General features: G+C 36.1%; 1 protein-coding gene across 5 annotated transcripts in view; it reads right to left on the bottom strand.

Moving 5' to 3' along the window:
- LOC149789940 (uncharacterized) overlaps positions 1 to 22,421 on the bottom strand; it is a 108,217-nt gene that overhangs the window by 805 nt on the left and 84,991 nt on the right. For all 5 annotated transcript variants that reach the window (XM_089972016.1, XM_089972012.1, XM_089972015.1 and 2 more), the window contains 3 exons: positions 16,175 to 16,296; positions 8,246 to 8,409; positions 123 to 250 (listed from right to left, as the gene is read on the bottom strand). In XM_089972016.1, coding sequence (XP_089828142.1) covers positions 123 to 250; positions 8,246 to 8,409; positions 16,175 to 16,296 — 414 coding nt within the window. The remainder of the gene's footprint in view (positions 1 to 122; positions 251 to 8,245; positions 8,410 to 16,174; positions 16,297 to 22,421) is intronic.

Raw genomic sequence — 22,421 nt, forward strand, 5'->3', positions numbered from 1 at the left:
TTCTTCTTTACACAAATCTGCTATTATTTACAAGCCCATTCCAACCACAGAGCTTTGCTAGTTCCTAACAAATTTCAACAAGGTTATATTTTCTAAAAGAAAGGACTGCTCTATAAAATGACCTTCAACTCTTCACTGCCTTCAATATATATCATTGGCTTGGCGATAATGTTCAATTTTTCCATCACAAGTAACACGTGTTCCTTGTTCTCATAGAAATCGGGGTTGTTCTCTCTTGTCCAGATGGCATCTAGAATGCAATATAATTTCTGACATAAATGTTTTATTATTTGAAAACAAAATGAATAAACAGAATATCCCCCAGAAAAGACATTAATACAAAAGACAAGAAAATAATTGTTTTCTATCCAATAACAGAAACAACAGTGACTTTATCCACCTACAAAATATGAACCTAAATTATTTTGATCATATATTTCAATCTGTATGTAGAATGGATACGGTTCTATTTGACTTTAGCATGTACATTATGACATATACAGTAATTTAATTTTGAGTATGTAATAAGTCAAACTGGCATTAGTGGATATCTGAACACCTTACACTATTGTCTGAGTATGATAAAAAGGCTAGTCTTAGACTAATACTTTTTCCCTGGAAACAACTTTCTCCTCTGTTCTAGGGATGTGAATATTGTAATGAACTCACACCTAGCCAAGATGTGTAATCAGATCTAGAAGTCACACCAAGTCAAGATGTGTACTCAGGTCAAGAACACATCACCTAGTCAAGCTGTGTACTCAGGTCAAGATGTCACACCTAGTCAAGATGTGTATTCAGGTAAAGAAGTCACACCTAGTCAAGACGTGTACTCAGGTCTAAAAGTCACACCTAGTTAAGATGTGTTTGCAGGTCATGAACTGACACCAATTCAAGCTGTGTACTCAGGTCATGAACTGACATCTAGTCAAGCTGTGTACTCAGGTCAAGAAGTCACCCCTATACAAGATGTTTACTCAGGTCAACAAGTCACATCTAGACAAGATGTGTACTCAGGCTAAGAACTCGTAACCTAGTCAACATAAGTAGTCTGGTAAATAACTCTGCACCCAGTAAACATTGTATAGTCTGGTAAATAGCTCTACACCCAATACACATTGTGTAGTCTGGTAAATAACTCAACACCCAGTAAACATTGTGTAGTCTGGTAAATAACTCAACACCAAGTAAACATTGAGTAGTCTGGTAAATAACTCAACACCCAGTCAAGATGTGTACACATTATCACGATTAACCACCAAATCAAAATGTAAACTTGGGTAGAATATGGATGCAAAATAATATTTCTACATGCTATTAAGTTAGCATATCACCAAATTATCAGGTCCAACTTTTGCCTGTTAACTGATATATGTCAGGTTTTCACACTATCACATACTCATTTAATCGTACATGGTTATTCTGATATTTCATAATATTACATAACCATTTAATTTCGCATCGTTATTCTGGCATTTTATAATATTTCCAACCATTTAGTCTTACATGGCTGATCTGCAATTTTGTAATATTTCCAGCCAATTATTCTTAAATGCTTTTTGACCTGTCATTTTGTTCTATTTCCAACCAATTAGTTCTACATATTTGATCTGGAGTTTGCTACTATTTCAAACCATTTAGTCTTACATGCTTGACCTGCCATTTTATACCACATGTATTTCCAACCATATAGTCTTAAATCTTGACCTGTCATTTTGTTATATTTCCAACCAATTAATCCGATATATTTAATCTGGAATACTGAACTATTTCCAACTATTTAGTCCTATATGTTTGAGATGTCATTTTATGATATTACCATCCATTTAGTCCTATATGTTTGAGCTGTCATTTTATATTATTACCAACCTTTTTAGTCGTAAATGATTGATCTTGCATTTTATTTCACTACTAACCTCTTAGTCTTGCATGCTTGACCTGTTATTTTATATTATTTACAACAACTGAGTCTTACATGCTTGACCTGTCATTTTATATTACCAACTATTTAATTTTACTTGGTTAATCCAACATTTTCTATTATTATGAACCATTTAGTCCTACATGCTTGACTTGTCATTTTGTGCTATTACCGACCATTTAGTCTTACATGTTTGACCTGTTATTTTATGCCATTACCAACAATTTTTCCTACATGCTAGACCTGTCATTTTATATTATTAAAAAACATTAAGTTTTAAATAGTTCATCTGGCATTTTATACTATTACCAACCATTTAGCCCTGCATGCTTGACCGTCATAATATCACATGTCACCATCTTACGTGCCAATCATATCACATGTCACCATTGTTAGTGTCAATGATATCACAAGTCACCACCGTATGTGCCAGTCATATTACATGTCACTATCATAGGTGCCAGTCATATCACATTTCACCATTGGAAGTGCCAATCATATCACAAGTAACCACCGTAGGTGCCGGTCAAAGCACAAGTCATCATCTGAGGTGTCAGTCATATCACAAGTCATCATTTTAGGTGCCAGACACATCACAAGTCATTATCTGAGGTGCCAAATACGAATGAGTGCCAAGTGGTCTATGCAGTAAGAACTGGAAGTTGAACATCTTTCATCACAACACATACATTTCAACTAGTAAATGTTTTGCAGTCTTAAAACACTGGTGTTTGTCATCACAAGTTAAATATTTTGTGTGGAACATTAACTTCAGATACTACATCCTAGTTTCATGCTTTTATCAGTCCCATTGTACTAGTTCTATGATTTGGTATGATATGCACTAAGTCCCATTGTACTAGTTCTATGATTTGGTATGATATGTACTAAGTCCCATTGTACTAGTTCTATGATTTGGTATGATATGCACTCAATCCCATTGTACTAGTTCATTGATTTGGTATGATATGTACTAAGTCCCATTGTACTAGTTCTATGATTTGGTATGATATGTACTAAGTCCCATTGTAGTAGTTCTATGATTTGGTATGATACGCACTAAATCCCATTGTACTAGTTCTATGATTTGGTATGATATGCACTAAATCCCATTGTACTAGTTCTATGATTTGGTATGATATGCACTCAATCCCACTGTACTAGTTCTATGATTTGGTATGATATGCACTCAATCCCACTGTACTAGTTCTATGATTTGGTATGATATGCACTAAGTCCCATTTTACTAGATCCATGGTTAATTACATATGCACTAAGTCACTCTGCTATTTCCAAGTTTGGGTATAATGTTCTACATCACATTACTGTTTTCACGCTTAGGTAGTATATACACTAAGTGACACTGTACTAGATCTATGGTTAGGTAGTATATACACTAAGTGACACTGTACTAGATCTATGGTTAGGTAGTATATACACTAAGTCCCATTGTACTAGATCTATGGTTAGGTAGTATATACACTAAGTCCCATTGTACTAGATCTATGCTTAGGTAGTATATACACTAAGTCCCATTGTACTAGATCTATGGTTAGGCAGTATATACACTAAGTGACACTGTACTAGATCTATGGTTAGGTAGTATATACACTAAGTGACACTGTACTAGATCTATGGTTAGGAGTATATACACTAAGTGACACTGTACTAGATCTATGGTTAGGTATTATATACACTAAGTCCCATTGTACTAGATCTATGGTTAGGTAGTATATACACTAAGTGACACTGTACTAGTTCCATGCTTAGGTAGTATATACACTAAGTGACACTGTACTAGATCTATGGTTAGGTATTATATACACTAAGTTCCATTGTACTAGATCTATGGTTAGGTAGTATATACACTAAGTGACACTGTACTAGTTCCATGCTTAGGTAGTATATACACTAAGTGACACTGTACTAGATCTATGGTTAGGTAGTATATACACTAAGTCCCATTGTACTAGATCTATGGTTAGGTAGTATATACACTAAGTCCCATTGTACTAGGTCTATGGTTAGGTAGTATATACACTAAGTCCCATTGTACTAGGTCTATGGTTAGGTAGTATATACACTAAGTCCCATTGTACTAGGTCTATGGTTAGGTGGTATATACACTAAGTGACACTGTACTAGATCTATGGTTAGGTAGTATATCCACTAAGTCCCATTGTACTAGATCTATGGTTAGGTAGTATATACACTAAGTCCCATTGTACTAGATATATGGTTAGGTAGTATATACACTAAGTCCCATTGTACTAGATCTATGGTTAGGCAGTATATACACTAAGTGACACTGTACTAGTTCCATGCTTAGGTAGTATATACACTAAGTGACACTGTACTAGATCTATGATTAGGTAGTATATACACTAAGTCCCATTGTACTAGATCTATGGTTAGGTAGTATATACACTAAGTCCCATTGTGCTAGATCTATGGTTAGGTAGTATATACACTAAGTCTCATTGTACTAGATCTATGCTTAGGTAGATATACACTAAGTCTCATTGTACTAGATCTATGGTTAGGTATTATATACACTAAGTTCCATTGTACTAGATCTATGGTTAGGTAGTATATACACTAAGTGACACTGTACTAGTTCCATGCTTAGGTAGTATATACACTAAGTGACACTGTACTAGATCTATGGTTAGGTATTATATACACTAAGTCCCATTGTACTAGATCTATGGTTAGGTAGTATATACACTAAGTCCCATTGTACTAGGTCTATGGTTAGGTAGTATATACACTAAGTCCCATTGTACTAGATATATGGTTAGGTATTATATACACTAAGTCCCATTGTGCTAGATCTATGGTTAGGTAGTATATACACTAAGTCCCATTGTACTAGATCTATGGTTAAGTAGTATATACACTAAGTCCCATTGTACTAGATCTATGGTTAGGTAGTATATACACTAAGTCTCATTGTACTAGATCTATGGTTAGGTAGTATATACACTAAGTCCCATTGTACTAGATCTATGGTTAGGCAGTATATACACTAAGTGACACTGTACTAGTTCCATGCTTAGGTAGTATATACACTAAGTGACACTGTACTAGATATATGATTAGGTAGTATATACACTAAGTCCCATTGTACTAGATCTATGGTTAGGTAGTATATACACTAAGTCCCATTGTGCTAGATCTATGGTTAGGTAGTATATACACTAAGTCTCATTGTACTAGATCTATGCTTAGGTAGATATACACTAAGTCTCATTGTACTAGATCTATGGTTAGGTAGTATATACACTAAGTGACACTGTACTAGATCTATGGTTAGGTAGTATATACACTAAGTGATACTGTACTAGTTCCATGCTTAGGTAGTATATACACTAAGTGACACTGTACTAGATCTATGGTTAGGTAGTATATACACTAAGTCCCATTGTACTAGATCTATGGTTAGGTAGTATATACACTAAGTCCCATTGTACTAGGTCTATGGTTAGGTAGTTTATACACTAAGTCCCATTGTACTAGATATATGGTTAGGTATTATATACACTAAGTCCCATTGTGCTAGATCTATGGTTAGGTAGTATATACACTAAGTTCCATTGCACTAGATCTATGGTTAAGTAGTATATACACTAAGTCCCATTGTACTAGATCTATGGTTAGGTAGTATATACACTAAGTCTCATTGTACTAGATCTATGGTTAGGTAGTATATACACTAAGTCCCATTGTACTAGATCTATGGTTAGGTAGTATATACACTAAGTGACACTGTACTAGTTCCATGCTTAAATGTGACATGCAATAAGTAAATCATGTACAATTCACTAAATTTACTTTAACAACAAAACCACTCTGACATTCCTCAGTTAAGGCAATCAAACACATTGGACACTGGACTGGCTAGGCTAGCTGGATGCATTATATTGAATTAATTGGTTACAGTACTGGTATTTGAAAAGTAAGCCATCAGTCATTAAAGATATCCAATAGTAGTCAATACAATAACTAAAGTTTCATTATATAGTGTTATATTCATTATCTACAAACGTAGCATAATACAACTTGTAAAACCTTTGTAACAATATAAAATTAATTTCAACAGTTTAATTATGTAGTGTTATATTCATTATCTACAAACTTAACATAAAACCTTTGTAACAATATAAAATTAATTTCAAACAGTTTCATTATGTAGTGTTATATTAATTATCTACAAACTTAACATAAATCCTTTGTAACAATATAAATTGATTTCAAACAAGTTCTAGGATAAGATAAGCTGATTTTAAATTCAGAGAAAAAAATCTGATTAACTTTTGACAACTAAATGTAGTCGACGTTCAAGACCAAACAGTACCATAATATGATTAGCAGCTTGACTATTTTGGTCACAAAGTCTGTATCACATAATCCAAATATAATGACTTAATTGTAAAAGTACATTTATGCTAACCTTGCATGATATCTCATATCATTTGTGACCATCTCACTAAACACATTAAATGAAATTCATTCAAAGTTGTGATTTAAAACATCATTCTAAGAATATATGTATATTTGTTTCACATTAAGAAAGGTTAATTTGTTAAATATCTGACATGATATAAAGATTAACCTTTCACACACACATGCAGATACAAATTATTATTTTCACTTGATGTTAGGAACAATAATAAGAACGTAAACACCTTTTATTATGCTAATCCTGCATTATGCATACAATATTTATCCTTTCACATTCTATAACCTGCTATAATAGTATACGCACTAATGCACATATTATCCTAGATATACTCAAAATTACATGTGTACACTATCCTGGACATAATCACTAAACCGCGCTCAATATCCCAGAAAAACTCACTAATGCACACACTATCCCATATATACTCAATAATGCATACATTTTCTCAGACCTAGTAATTCCAACACTATCCCAGACATGGTCACTAATTCTCACACTATTCCAGATATACTAGCTTATGCACGTGTGCACTATCCAAGACATACTCACTAAACAGCTACAGAACACACAGTATCCCATACATGCTAATGCACACTCTATCCCAAACATACTCACTAATGCACACACTATTCCAGACATAATACTCACTTTACTAAAGCACACACTATCCAAAATATACAAATGTACACAATAACAGAGACATACTCACTAATGCATGCACTATTCCAGACATATACATGATTATTGTGCATTGCACATTATACATCCTGCAACCAATAGGTTTCTTCCTCAACCTAAGTGCAAGCCATACACAAAGTTTGATAACTGTAGATGGTGGACAAGTCAAGATGTATAGAAATTAGACTAGTAATATCTGAATGGCAGGTCAAGTTGTGTGGAAACCAATTGGTAATATCTGGAGGGCAGGTTAAGTTGTGTGGAAACCAGACTGGTAATATCTGGATGACAGATCAAGTTGTATGGAAACCAATTGGTAAAATCTGCCAATATCTGGATTTAAGCTCACCTTGTGTGGAAACCAGATTTGTAACATATGTATGGGAGCACAAGTTATATGGAATCCAGACTGGAAATAGATGGATGCCAGAACATGATAAAAATGCACTATGCCTTAAGGCAAATATGTCCAATCTGAAACCAGTACTGTTACCATTTGTTCCATTCCTGCTGTTCTCAGTCTTTAGTGTGTTTGTGCTTGTGTATTTGTGTGTGCTAGCCTGCTTCTCTAAAAATGAGTGACAGTTGTTCAAATTGTTTGTATTTTACACGAGGATCCTTTGACACTGGATCGCGTATTTTGGGGATGAGTTGTAGCAACCACAAAACACATACACGTCTTCTCCAATCCATGATATTTGACATTTCAGACACAATTCTATCATGATATAAAAAGGACTAATTTGGACCACAAGACGGTCAGACATACTGATAGACAAATTGTTAAGATTTCAAATGATGATCTCAAGTGGACCATAAAGCTGTCAGACATACTAATATACATTGCTGTATAACATATACTGGCAGTCCCACTGGACATCTTGCTTGGACCTCAATTGATGGTCTCATATTGAACGTAACACTGTCAGACATAGCAACTGACTGTGTGGCCTTTGTACTTATAAACTCATGTGGACCATACAGCTATCAGACACAGCTATAAACAACTGGTCATGACTTCCACGGATAAAGATTCCTCAACACACTTAGGATCTGAATAAGAAATATTACATGAAGAACCTTTAATTCAAATTAACAAGAAATCTAACATCAATAATAACAATCATTAAAAGTAACAAGAATTTGTACGTTCCATTAGTTCAAAATTAACAACTACCAACCTATCAGTTCTTGGGTAAGTTTTCCTTTGTTTTTCAATTCGAACCACTTGTTCCTGATGGCAGGATATTTGTCAAGAACGAACATTTCAGCAGTGATGAGGGACTTCAGTGCGTCAATGAACCATTGTGGGTCCAATATAATCTTCTCCTTCAATCCTTCAACACTGAAAGTTATAGTGACATGTATTAAGACACATAAACTTCACGTTAATCTAACTTTGCTATGTAATTATTATAACCTGGACAACAGCATGACTAGCTGGTGTGCCTAACTCTGTGGTCTGATGAAATGGGAAAATGGATTGGTAATAATTACTATTGGAAAATTAAGTAGACTGTGCTGTACGCATACTGCACTGTAGACACAGACAATTAAGAAGAATGCACGGTATACATAGAACATTTAATATTTTGTAGCAACACACTGATAGAGCTATAATGAGTTTTAACGTGGTGTACCTTGTGAAATCTAAGTCAATATATACAAGGTCGTGTGAAAACATTCCATTGTGTTTTAAAATAGTGTAGCTTGTGAAATATATGTCAATATATATAAGGTTGTGTGTAAACATATTCCATAGTGTTCTATCTAAAATAGTGTTGCATATGGACCTAAACTATACTTAAAGAGTACATGCATATGAAATATTCCTATAAGTTGTTGCTACCAATGTTAAAAAGTTGGAGACTACAGTTCTAAATGGAGGAAAAACAGGACACATACACACACCCACCACACATACACACAGACATACATACACACACAAACACACACACACACACACACACACACACACACACATATATATATATATATATATATATATATATATATATATATATATATATATATATATATATATATATATATATATATATATCCTTGACATTCCAAACTATCACGTAAGATTCCTTGAAAATTGCATACATAGGAACTGTGTATTTACAGAATAATACTGGAAAGAGACAGGCATTATGGCTTTTATATTGGAATCAAAAGTGTGACTAGTGAATGCATGAAAATTGAAATCAATGTTAAAAAGTTGGAGATTACAGTTCTAAAAGTAAGAAAAACAGGAGCGACACACACACACACACACACACACACACACACACACACATATATATATATATTCCTTTACATTCCAAACTAGCTAAGATTCATTGAAAATTGCATGCATAGGAAATCTGTATTTACAAAAGAATACTGGGAAGAGAAAAAATTGTGAATAGTAAATGGATGAAAATTGAAAATATAAATACTCTGTAAAGTAAATAACATAAGCATATCAACACTACCAGACTAATACGTGTAACCAGAACTGTAAATAGCACAAGGTACATCAACACTACTAGATTAATGTGTATCAAGAATTGTAAATAGCACACGGCACATGAACAGTACTGGTCTAATGTGTACCAAGAATTGAAAATAGCACAAGGCACATCAACACTACTAGTCTAATGCGAGTACCAATAAAGGTGTCTGTACCAAGAATTGTAAGGCACATCAACACTAAAATGTGTATCTAATCTCAAAAAGCTTTGGAGTCTTGTCCTGGAAACTCAATACATGTGTTAGATGAGTTGGTGTACTGTTAAACAGACAGCAACAATTAATGAGAACACAGAAATTGAAAAATTTTGAATATCAAAAGGCACTTTGGTACCGTTACTATAATACACTGCATTATATATATATATAATGCCGTGTATTATAGTATAGACATTATCATTCATGAGATTAGTAGCTACTGTGTCTGTGCAGGGATGACATTTGGATTAATTTTGTCAGTAGCTACTGTGACTGCAAATGGAAGACATTTGGATTCATGAGGTTAGTAGTTATTGTGCAAATATAAAACATTTTGATTCATGATGTTAGTATCTGTTGTGACAACACAGGGAGGACATTTGGGTTCATGAGGTTAGTAGCTACTGTGAATGCACAGGAAAGACATTTGGATTCATGAGATTAGTAGCTACTGTGCCTGCACAGGGATGACATTTGGATTAATTTTGTTAGTAGCTACTGTGACTGCAAAGGGAAGACATTTGGATTCATGAGTTTAGTAGCTACTGTGACTGCACTTGGAAGACATTTGGATTCATGAGTTTAGTAGCTACTGTCACTGCACAGGGAAGAGATTTGGATTCATGAGTTTAGTAGCTACTGTGACTGCAAAGGGATGATTTTTTGGATTCATGAGTTTAGTAGCTAATGTGACTGCACAGGGAAGACATTTGGATTCATGAGTTTAGTAGCTACTGTGACTGCAAAGGGAAGACATTTCTGAATCATGAGGTTAGTAGCTACTGTAACTGCAAAGAGAATACATTTGGATTCACGAGGATGGTGGCTACTGTGACTGCAATCTGAGGACATTTTGATCCATGAGGTTAGTAGCTACTGTGACTGCACAGGAAAGACATTTGGATTCATGAGATTAGTAGCTACTGTGCCTGCACAGGGATGGCATTTGGATTAATTTTGTTAGTAGCTACTGTGACTGCAAAGGGATGACATTTGGATTCATGTGGTTAGTGGCTACTATGACTGCAAAGGGAAGACATTTTGATTCATGAGGTTAGTAGCAATTGTGACTGCAAAAGTAAGACATTTGGATTCATGAGATTAGTAGCTCTTGTGCCTGCACAGGGATGACATTTGGATTAATTTTGCTTGTAGATACTTTGAATGCAAAAGGAAGGCATTTGGATTCATAATGTTAGTGGCGACTGTGACTATAAAGGGAAGACTTTTGGATTCATGAGGTTAGTAGCTACTGTGCAAATGTAAAACATGTTGATTCATGAGGTTAGTAGCTGTTGTGAATACACAGAGGAGACATTTGGGTTCATGAGGTAAGTGACTACTGTGCAAAGGGAAGCAATTTTGATTCATGAGGTTAGTGGCTACTGTGACTGCAAAGGAAATACATTTGGATTAATGAATTTATTAGCTACTGTGACTGCACAGGGAAGCCATTTGGATTAAAGGGTTTAGTAGCCACTGTGACTGCACAGGGAATGCATTTGGATTCATCAGTTTAGTAGCTACTCTGATTGCAATGGGAAGACATTTGCGTTCATGAATTTAGTGGCTACTGTGACGTCAAAGGGAAGACATTTGGATTCATAAGTTTAGTAGCTACCGTGACTGCAAAGGGAAGACATTTGGATGCATGAGGTTAGTAGCTACTGTGACTGCAAGGGGAAGACATTTTCGATTCATGAATGTAGTGGCTACTGTGACTGCAAAGGGAAGACATATGGATTCATGAGGTTAGTAGCTACTGTGACTGCAAAGGGAAGACATTTGGATTCATGAGTTTTGTAGCTACTCTGATTGCAAGGGGAAGACATTTGGATTCATGAGGTTGGTGGCTACTGTGACTGCAATTTGAAGACATTTCGATCCACGATGTTAGTTGCTACTGTGACTGCAAAGGGATAACATTTGGATTCATGAGGTTAGTAGCTATTGTGTCTGCACAGGGATGACATTTGGATTAATTTTGTTAGTAGCTACTGTGACTGCAAGGGGAAGACATTTGGATTCATGAGGTTAGTATCTATTGTGTCTGCACAGGGATGACATTTGGATTAATTTTGTTAGTAGCTACTGTGACTGCAAAGGGAAGACATTTGGATTCATGAGGTTAGTAGTTACTGTGCAAATGTAAAACATTTTGATTCATGAGGTTAGTAGCTGTTGTGACTACACAGGGAGGACATTTGGGTTCATGAGGTAAGTGGCTACTGTGCAAAGGGAAGACATTTTGATTCATGAGGTTAGTAGCTACTGTGATTGCAAAGGTAAGACATTTGGATCCACTAGGTTATTGGCTACTGTGAGTGCAAAGGGAAGACATTTGGATTCATGAGGTTAGTAGCTACTGTGACTGCAAAGGGAAGACATTTTGACTCATCAGGTTAGTGGCTACTGACCAACGGGAAGACATTTGAATTCATGAGTTTAGTAGCTACTCTGATTGCAAGGGGTAGACATTTGGGTTCATGAGGTTAGTGGCTACTGTGACTACAAAGGGAAGACATTTGGATTCTTGAATTTAGTAGCTATTGTGACCGCAAAGGGAAGACATTTTGATTCATGGGTTTATTAGCTACTATGACTGCACAGGGAACACGTTTGGATTCAGGAGGTTAGTTGCTACTATGACTGCAAAGGTAAGCCATTTGGATTCATGAGGTTAGTGACCACTGTGCCTGCCATGTGGGTCATCTCTGTCATATATAACAGTTTCAAGAAATCATAGTCAGTTCCAAACAGTGTTGACTCTCCCTCCCTCTGTTTGATTTCCAATCTGTTTGGTTTCCAATCTTTTCAAAGTTCTTGTGCTAAATCAATCTCAATTCTCATCTAAAACAAATTGTATGAATATGTAGTGCTTGGTATGATGGTGATAAATCTAATTCTTAACTATCAACTAAACAGTGCGAAGTCAAACACTTGGTATTATGGTGACAGTTCTAATTCTTTACTATCAACATAACAGAGCAAGGTCAAACACTTGGTATGATGGTGATAGGTCTAATTCTTTACTATCAACTAAACAGTGCAAAGTCAAACACTTGGTATGATGGTGATAGGTCTAATTCTTTACTATCAACATAACATAGCCAGGTCAAACACTTGGTATGATGGTGATATATCTAATTCTTTAATATCAACTAAACACTGCAATGTCAAACACTTGGTATGATGATGATATGTCTAATTCCTTACTACTAACTAAACAGAGCCAGGTCAAACAAGTGACATGTATACACAGACCAAGTATTAACAAAGTCCACTGGCCATCCATGAAGTATATAAATAAATTAGTGTTTGTTTAACAGCATTAAGGTTGTTGCATTGTGTGGAACAATGCTTTGTTGGCCAATCTGCAAGCTTGATTCACAGGTATTCCAGCTGGAAGCTGGAGTAGATATGGGAATATGTGTATGAAGCAAATATCTACATCAGTCATCTTGTTATTGCAATGTTCAAGGTTTTACAGAAAAGTCCTTATGCCAAATTAAGTAACAAATGAAAGTATCAAATATGCTTAGATATTGTGACATTCTAGAAACATATTAACTAGCCAAATGCATCTTAAAATTTGTGTGTCATTGCTTAATGGAAGTTCTGGTCTGTTGCCACAAAATATGATGGAACATTCCTTGAACGAGGAAGTTTGTTGTCATAAATTTGACAGAAGCACAACAACTGTCAGACAAGAGTCCCTCAGAGGGACTCGTGCAGCACTAAATGAAAACAATTTCTGAAAATCCAATTAAACAGGATCTTCATTTTAGTTGCTAACTGTTGAAACAATTGCAACCATATTGGATGTAATATGCACCATTATCATTCATATACCATAATAAGTCTTTTGGTGATAACACACTGACTCTATATCTAGCTATTCAGGAAAGGTTGGAATAACAGGATTTACAAGATGGCATCAAGGTACCTGATTTTATATCAGTATCGGCTTCATTTAGGATGAACTATACATCATACAGAGTATTATAGGGAAAAGCAACATATGTCAAAACGGTCCACTTACTAGAAGGTTTACAAAATGGCTGAAATGATGGCCAAATGGAAACCATTGATACATCAGACCAAATGGACATCTTAAGAAGGATGTTTGATTAAAGTTCCATGCATATACAACCAGCTATCCATAAGACTGGTGATAACAATTAGGGACGAAACAGTTCACTGATATATCGATGCATCTATAATTTTACCATACTTATAGACATATCAAAATAAGAGGTAGAGATCTATGCAAAACCATACCTAGCCTATACAAGTTATTCAATTTTCATCAGTCATCAATAATATTATTAGTCGTCAGTACTCAAAGAAATGTTTTAGACACATGCCCGGCTGGTGATTTTCCCTGACTGAAATTCCACAAGCCACGAGTCCAACTTTCAATGCCCAAAATTTCCCCTTTTTAATATTTTCAAACGATACTGCAATTTGTACAATTCATACATGAATTCAATAGGGTTTAAATAAGTTTGAAGATAATGCAAGTGTCATTAATGTCCACTACACTCGCTAGGACTGGATTTTCCTGGTGTTCAAACTTCTCTGAATAAATCCTGGTCAGAACCGAGTTGACGTATGTTGATGTGTTGCTTGCAGTGTTTGCCTATAATTAATAGCCCCCCCCCCTCCTTCTTTTCTGTTTAGCTGGCATGCTCACACAAAAAACTCCATCAGCCAAGAGTTCTGAAATTTATTATTGTTGGGCATGGCTGATAGCTAATTGCTTCTTAAACCAGGAACAAACTGAAATACACTTGAACTATTCCGACAACTGAAATGATGTTGTTTTATATTCTAAATATGCATCACAAATTATGTAAAAGAAACGTTGTCACAAGTTAAACTGTCCATGGGATTTTATTACATGAGTTCCAGTCATGAATGTTTACCATTTATACATGATAATTGTAACCAGCATATACTTAATGTGGTTCTTTTATCTTTAATGATTACTGAAGATTGTGTTTTCTTGAAACAAGACCATACCAGGGGGATCGGAAATACAAAATTGTATTTTAGCATGACACGCCATGCTTCAGTTTGATTAAAATCGGATCTCAATTTGATGTAGGACTGTGGTGATTTTGATTGCAATGTGTTATGGCAGGTATGTCAACATCTTTAAAATTCATTTACATTTTTTTATCCGTGCAATCAAAGTTTCCTCAGGCAAATTGTTTTTTTGACTAACCCAACAGGCAGCTCACTTTGAAAACAGGACGGGCCAGATCTAAAATTAGAGGGGCCTGATGAATTGTGCTATTGGATATTTTGTAACATTGGATGTTTACATTTTAAGTTTTACTTCATCTGAAACATGTTGCAAGCACACGTACTCATTTATGTTAATTAAAAATTCAACACATACAACACGGCGATGTAGTTTGTACTGTCCCTCAGCCATCCACCATCTTCAGCATACAGGATGCATTCTAAATGTGTTCCCTATTTATAATGAAGCACTTTACTCATCATCACTACTTCTGAATGAAGTTATTCTTTTGAACCGTATCTTGTCTACTTGAATCTAATTTGATGGTACTCTTCTGATGTGAAACACTGTGAAATATGTGTTAGTGAGTTCTAAGTGGTGGTTGTTGTTTGTTCTAATCCAAGTAAACAACATCCACTAATCAGAACTGTGTCCAAGATGGGTGATGTATCTGATCAAAAGATGGATCTATGTAACACCTAACAAGTTTAAACAAAATATCTGACATCTAATAGGTAGTCTGTTTGAAAGCATTCTTGTTATCTTGTCATGGATGAGAATGACGCACGTGTGTGTGTTGGATTTTTAAAGTACCTTTAATAATTTTTCAGCCATATCACTACAATGTCTGCAGTGTTGCAGTTTAAAGTGATGTCTAGCTCTGGGGCATCATCCCGCAGACATGTAACATGATGTGCGCCAAGCGAGGCAGCTGTTAGTACCATGTTTATAAGTTTATGGTATGACTTGGCCAGAGTTTGAACTCGCAACCTCCCACATTTGAGGCTGAAGCCCTAACCACTAGGTCATTGGAGCGGCCTGGGAATGGCTAATACACATATGCTGAATAGATGTCTGTGGAAAATAAGATGCCACGTGCACGTACAGAAACATGCATGTATTTAATGTGATGACGATAGTGGAAAGTTTATGTACTGTATACAAAACTGTAAAAAAATGCATGTACAATTCATTAAATATATGCAACGTCATGAACTCATGGAATTTAAAATATTGCGAGACACACCACACTACTACCCCCATCCTTTAATTCAGTTAAATCAGATTGAGAAAATTTAAGGTCACATGCAGCAGTGGTACAGCACTTACTGAACTAACAAAGACATGAAAATGTCTTGTTTACCTGAAATAGAGGATTGTGCCTATTTCATGCTGGAACCTGAGGAACAAATCCAATTGTTCTTCAGTCTTAATTGGTACAGATGCTGCCCGATTCAGATCCTCAACCAGACTGAGTGGAATGACCTGAAATTGGAATTAACAAAACTAGAATCTTGAAAAACTTATTCTAGAGAAATCGTTGCTGAAACATTTGTTGATTGGTGGTTCCTGCTGAGGTTTTCAAAAGATCCTTCTACTCCACACCATACAGTACACACAGATTACTTTATATAACTTATTGTGTCCCATCATATACAGTGTCGCAAAATAGATGTTGTCCAAACATATACAGTAAATACAGTAATGTTATTTTGGTGGGAATTTATTTATGGGGCTTGGACTATTTTGAGGACAGCAGCATGATCCATTGCTGCTAATCCATCAGCATCCACCACATAACTGCTCATCACGGAAAGAACCTTGAAATGTGTTATATGTATTCTCTATGACAGGACAAGTAGAGTAATATGAACATATACCTGACAACTACAAGATATAATATTAACGCATTCTGTGTACTAACATATAAGCTTGACTCTTTCATTCCAATACATATTCAAAACATACTATACTGATATATACATTCAGGATGTAGCAACACTTATATTACTAATGTCAATGTTATCAGGGAAGTTATTTAAAATATAAAATGCACTATATATTTCAAAATGTCTTGTGTACCAAGATATAGGCTTTACTCGTCAATCACAATCAATACATATACCTTCTACCCCTACCAAGAATGTCTCACTAAGGCAAGCAATATTTGTGTCACAAGTTCGACCAATTTTCTTTAAGTTGTGATGGAATATCATGTACTGCTAGTGTTGACCTGAATAATTTGTATCATAGCACTTTTAAAAATCGGGTCTGATGCAACGGATTATGGCATCATCATTAATTTTTCAAATAAAGGTCCGTAACGAACACTTGATGGTGAGTAGACTTGACTTATTTACCTCCAGTTCAGTTTCAGAAATAGCAGTTCCAAAAGTAAGGTCAATTACTTATTGCTACATCACTTAGCTCAATGTTTATATATTTAATTCCTCTGGTGGCAGCTATCAACTCTCCCACTGTAAACAATATTCAAAGAGTAATGACATATCACCCGTACATAACATTCAACATTTCATCATGGTCTATACTGGATCTGAGCCAGAATAACGCATATGTGATTAAAGAGCATTTGATCACATTTGGATTGCAATATTAGACTGCTGTAACAAATATGACTTCATTTCAATTTATATCAAGTATGAATGAATTATACTCTATCATTGTTGGGTGTTTGTCAAAAATATTCATACCTGAACTAAATCCTAAATATTGACTTGTTTCACTTTGCTCACATTCTATTAGTCAATATTTATTGATTGTAAAATACTATTTTAGACAAGACAAAGTCTCAATAGCTGTACCACAAATTTCTAGTGTGCACTTACTGAACATTAACCATAATCTTCTTCAATTATGTACCTTAGCAATAACGGTGTTGATAAAACTTCCACAGATAAAGATCAATGATGCTTACAGTCTTAGCATACTGAATACAAAGCGTTATTTTTCTTTATTGTTTGAGTCGCTGGTATCATGATAAAAATGTTTTTATTTATCCATAAATACTAAGAAAATTCATCGTCTTTAATAAGTGCCTATTCTCTCTTAATGTTTCCTCTGAGTGTCTGTTAGTTCTCTTCTGAGTGGCTGTTAATTTTTCTTCTGAGTGCCTGTTAGTTTTTCTCTGAGTGGCTGTTAGTTTTTCTCTGAGTGGCTGTTAGTTCTTCTCTGAGTGGCTGTTAGTTCTTCTCTGAGTGGCTGTTAGTTTATCTCTGAGTGCCTGTTAGTTCTTCTCTGAGTGCCTGTTAGTTTTTCTCTGAGTGGCTGTTAGTTCTTCTCTGAGTGGCTGTTAGTACTTCTTATGAGTGCCTGTTAGTTCTTAGAGCAGCAGGGAAGTTGAACAGACCAGTGCGTCCAGCCAAAATAAAGCTTCCTACGAGAACTTTCTCCGTAGAAGCCTCAGAATTCAAAAATAACGCCTTCAACGAAAGCTAATTTTCGTGCATTTCAGACTGAGTGCATCGGGTGGTCGCGCCGGTGTGTCATAAAATATAGCATCCGAGACAGGAAAAATAAAAGTCAGGGAATAATTTTTTGTTTTTTGTTGCAACGTGGGGCTGCTTTGGCCAATTTTACGTCACATTAAAATGATATACTTGAAAATAATATGAGTTCGAAAACTAGTACAGTTGGAGAGCCTCATTCTGCTAGATTAGCGCGAGAACAATTAGCGGCACTAAAGAAACTTATTCCAGTAAAAAAATTATTCAAGAAAAATGTTCGTGATTACGAAGATACGCAATATGGAATTACCGAGATATCGTCAAAATGGTTAAAGCCAGTTACCGAAACAACCGAGCGAATCGCATACGGTGACGAAAAAGGTCCGGATATCAGGAAACGCGGAATTGTTCCCATGTTGAAAGGTATCGAGGAACACTCACGAGTATTACCGGAACGACTAGCAATACTAGCACAACAACACGGGCAACAACCAGGAGGAGGAACCCCTGCAATTGGTTTTAAAATAAGTAAAGGAAAACCTGGAGGAAGAAAACCACCTATAGGAAGAAAAGCGTTCCATCTCGAGAATTTAAGAGAAAATTTCACCGAGGAGGGATGGGGAATAATATCACAGCCGCTCTCGACGTTGTATAGTAATATAGATCAATTTGGTGAATTTGCGGAAAATTATTTTGATATTCGAAGAAGATATCTGACTGATATAGGGAAAAAAAGATACGCAAACCGTGAAAATTGGTATAATATGTTATATAAAGTTTACTCGGGAAAATCACAGGCGAGAGAAACGGATCCATATTACAGAAGATTTTTAACAGCCGCAAAGGAAACGTATAATTATAATAGAAGACAGGCGGAAGAAGGAAGGCGACAAAGGGAAGAAGAAATTCAACAAGCGAAAGAAAAAAGACGACAGGAGAAAGAAGAAAAGGCTAAATCTTCACGAAGAAAAGCAAAACCAAAAGAAAAAGTTCAACCACAGGAGGAAGATATTCAACCACAAGAAGAAGATATTCGACCACAGGAGTTTGAATTTCGACCACAGGAATTGGAAGAAGATATTCAACCACAGGAATTAGGGGCCAGACCAAAAGAAAGAAGTCAACCTCAGAAAAAAGAGAAAAAAACAAAGAAAAAAGACGAGAGCGACCGGAAACCAATATATCCTCCAATCGAATTTGAACCACCTGCGGACAAGGGAGTTCGATTATCAACTGAGGAAGAAATTGAATCTCGTTTAAGAGAAAAAGTTGATTATAGTAAACCTGCTGATATTTATTTGAAAAAAGAAAGAATTAGTAATCTCAAAGACAAATATCTTAGGTTGGATGTTGCTGCGAATTATTCTCCAGAAAATAAAAGATTGTTCTTGAAAGAAGAGTACATTGATTCATTCGGACCAGGAACATGGCCACAGTTAATTTATTTTGGTAGTTTAGGAAAACCGATGAATTTACTTGATGTGGGATATTCAGATTTTAAAAAGGAGGTCGATGAAGAAATGGAAAGGAAAAGACGATTATCATTATCACGATATCCTGTAAAAAGCGGGTTACCACGGGAAGATCCAAGACCAAGCACGCCGCCACCACAAGATGCTAAAATAGGAAGCGGATATACCGTTTGTCCTGACAGCGTCGTCAACGATGTGTCTTGCCTCGAAATATTAATAGGAGGAAAACGAGCCGGAAATAACTCTCATGAAATAATCAACGAGGCCTCAGATATTTGTCAGCGATTATTTCGCGGTGGTGTTATTAACTCTCACATTTACAAAGAGCTCGTTGACGAACTCATCGATTAAAACAACATAATTGAAATAACATGATTGTTCACAAACATCAGCGCAGACCTAGACAGGTCCGCATAGTTAACTCTCGACTGCCCGTATACAAATATATTCACGGCAATGGATTAGGCGATATCGTTAAAAGCCTCGTCACGCGAGTAGTCCTTAAAATCGGACCCACAGTTAAGCAATTCGCATCAAAAGCAATAGGAAAAATTGGCGAGACTGTCATTTCTGGTATTGGTAATTTGGCCAGTAAAGGCTTCAATGTTGTCAAAAGCAAAATATCAAACTTAATGCGCAAAAAAAAGCAGCCTGTCAAATTACCTAGCACCAGCGAAATGGCCGCTGATGTTAGTAAAGTTATAAACGACGCAGCAAATAAAAAAATAAATGATCTAGTACAGGAAGTTGCAAATACAAGTTTTATTTCGGGTAGTGGTCTTCGTTTTAGACGATAATTCTTAATAATAAATGTTCGCACAAGTGTCAAACGAAGTGTTCGACATGGACGAGCCTGTAGGCAAGGACACCTCCGTGCGTGATTTTCAGTATTTCTCATACGATGCAGTTGAACCAAATACACCTAATCGTTTGGAAATTCAAGTTCACGATACAACAAGATATTTTCTTCCATCTGAGGCATATATTGAAGTTGTCGGGGAAGTTATTAAAACGGATAATACCGCCTATGCAGCAGATTTTAGGGTCGGATTTGTTAACAACGGCATTATGGCATTATTCAAGAGTGCCACTTACATGATCGACGGAAGAGAAATTGAGTCAATTACTAATGATGTTGACTTAGCAACGATGATTATAGGTCTAGCTAGATACTCGGATGATTTTACTAGATCAGCTGGCCCTAGTATGATGTTTGCCAAGGATAATTCTAATCGTCCCGATAATAGGCCGTTCCTTATCAGACAGCCCAACGATCGCGCCGCTCCTGCTGCTCCTGCAAATGTCGAAACCATGATAATTAATATTAATCCTGATTACAATATCGGATTTGCCACGCGAAAGTCTATGCTAGCACCAGGTAACAGAAGATTCTCTTGTGCTATTCCGTTATCCCATATATTCGGATTTTGCAGGCATTTCAGGAAAATTATCTACGGAGCAAAACACACCGTTACGTTTGTCAGAAAGGAAAATAGCAACGATGCTATCTGGCGAGAAGGTGCTATCGATTACGCTACTGGCGTGATAGGTCCCAATGACGTCGCGCAAAATGGCGGCCAGGTAAAATTACTCAAATTTACCTTGTGGATGCCAGCGATAACTCCATCAATAATCGAGGAAGAAAAATTATTGTCATTTATGAACCAAGGCGGTAAATCTGTTATGTCTTGGCTGACAACAACAACAGATTCCACAAATATCAATATTAATGGCGATTTTACCTGGTGTATTGCATCGCAGCAGGGTACCTCTGCACCTAGGCATATCTTTATCGCTTTTTTGCGTACCGAAAAATATCATCAATTATACAGTCACATGATATTTGATCACATTGGAGCAACAAATGTGTCGTTGAGAGTAAATGGCCAACAAGAACCATCCGAGGAAATATCAATTGATTTTGAAAATCATTCAACGGCTCGCGCATATCATCGCTTGTTGTGTTTTATGGGTCGTGATCAAAATATCGATACCGGATTGCAAATATCACAGTTGGATTTTAATACTCACTATCCTATCTACTACTTTTCCCTGGAGCATCTTGATTTGGTAAAACAATCCGTTGTCGATATCCATTTCAAAGCCAGAATTAACACAGGTGGACGTAATCACAAAGCGATCGCGGTTATTCTCAGCGATAGAACAATGATCTTGGAAGGAATTAGTGGCAGAATGAGAATCATCGACGCTCCTGTTGAGAAAATGTAACTTTAAAATCGAAGATTTCTAAATTTAGATTAAACGATTATTAATATGCCATACGAACACGTCAGCGTAACTCTGACCCCGGGTCAGATGAAAAAACTCCAAACAGCAACAGCAAAGCGATGCGGTGTGAAATTAACCCTGAAAAAAGATCAAATTCAGGGCGGTCCTAACAAACTGTCGCTAACTAAAAATCAACGTGAACGTTTCACCAAAGCCAAATCAGCGAATTCCGGCGTTCATGTGAATCTTAGTATAGGTGCCATCAGAGACATGGTCAAAACGGGCGGAATTTTCCCTTTCCTAGCCGCTATTCCTGGATTATTATCCGGGGCTCTTCCGGCAATTGCAAAAGCGATAGGATTAGGTGCGGCCGGAGCTGTAGGCGACAAACTAGTACACAAAGTAATGGGAGGGCGATATGGTAAAAAAAAGGGAAGCGGCCTTT

Source organism: Sinohyriopsis cumingii, chromosome 10, assembly GCF_028554795.1.
Source record: "Sinohyriopsis cumingii isolate HCF-2022 chromosome 10, ASM2855479v2, whole genome shotgun sequence".
Classification (NCBI taxonomy): Eukaryota; Metazoa; Mollusca; class Bivalvia; order Unionida; family Unionidae; genus Sinohyriopsis; species Sinohyriopsis cumingii.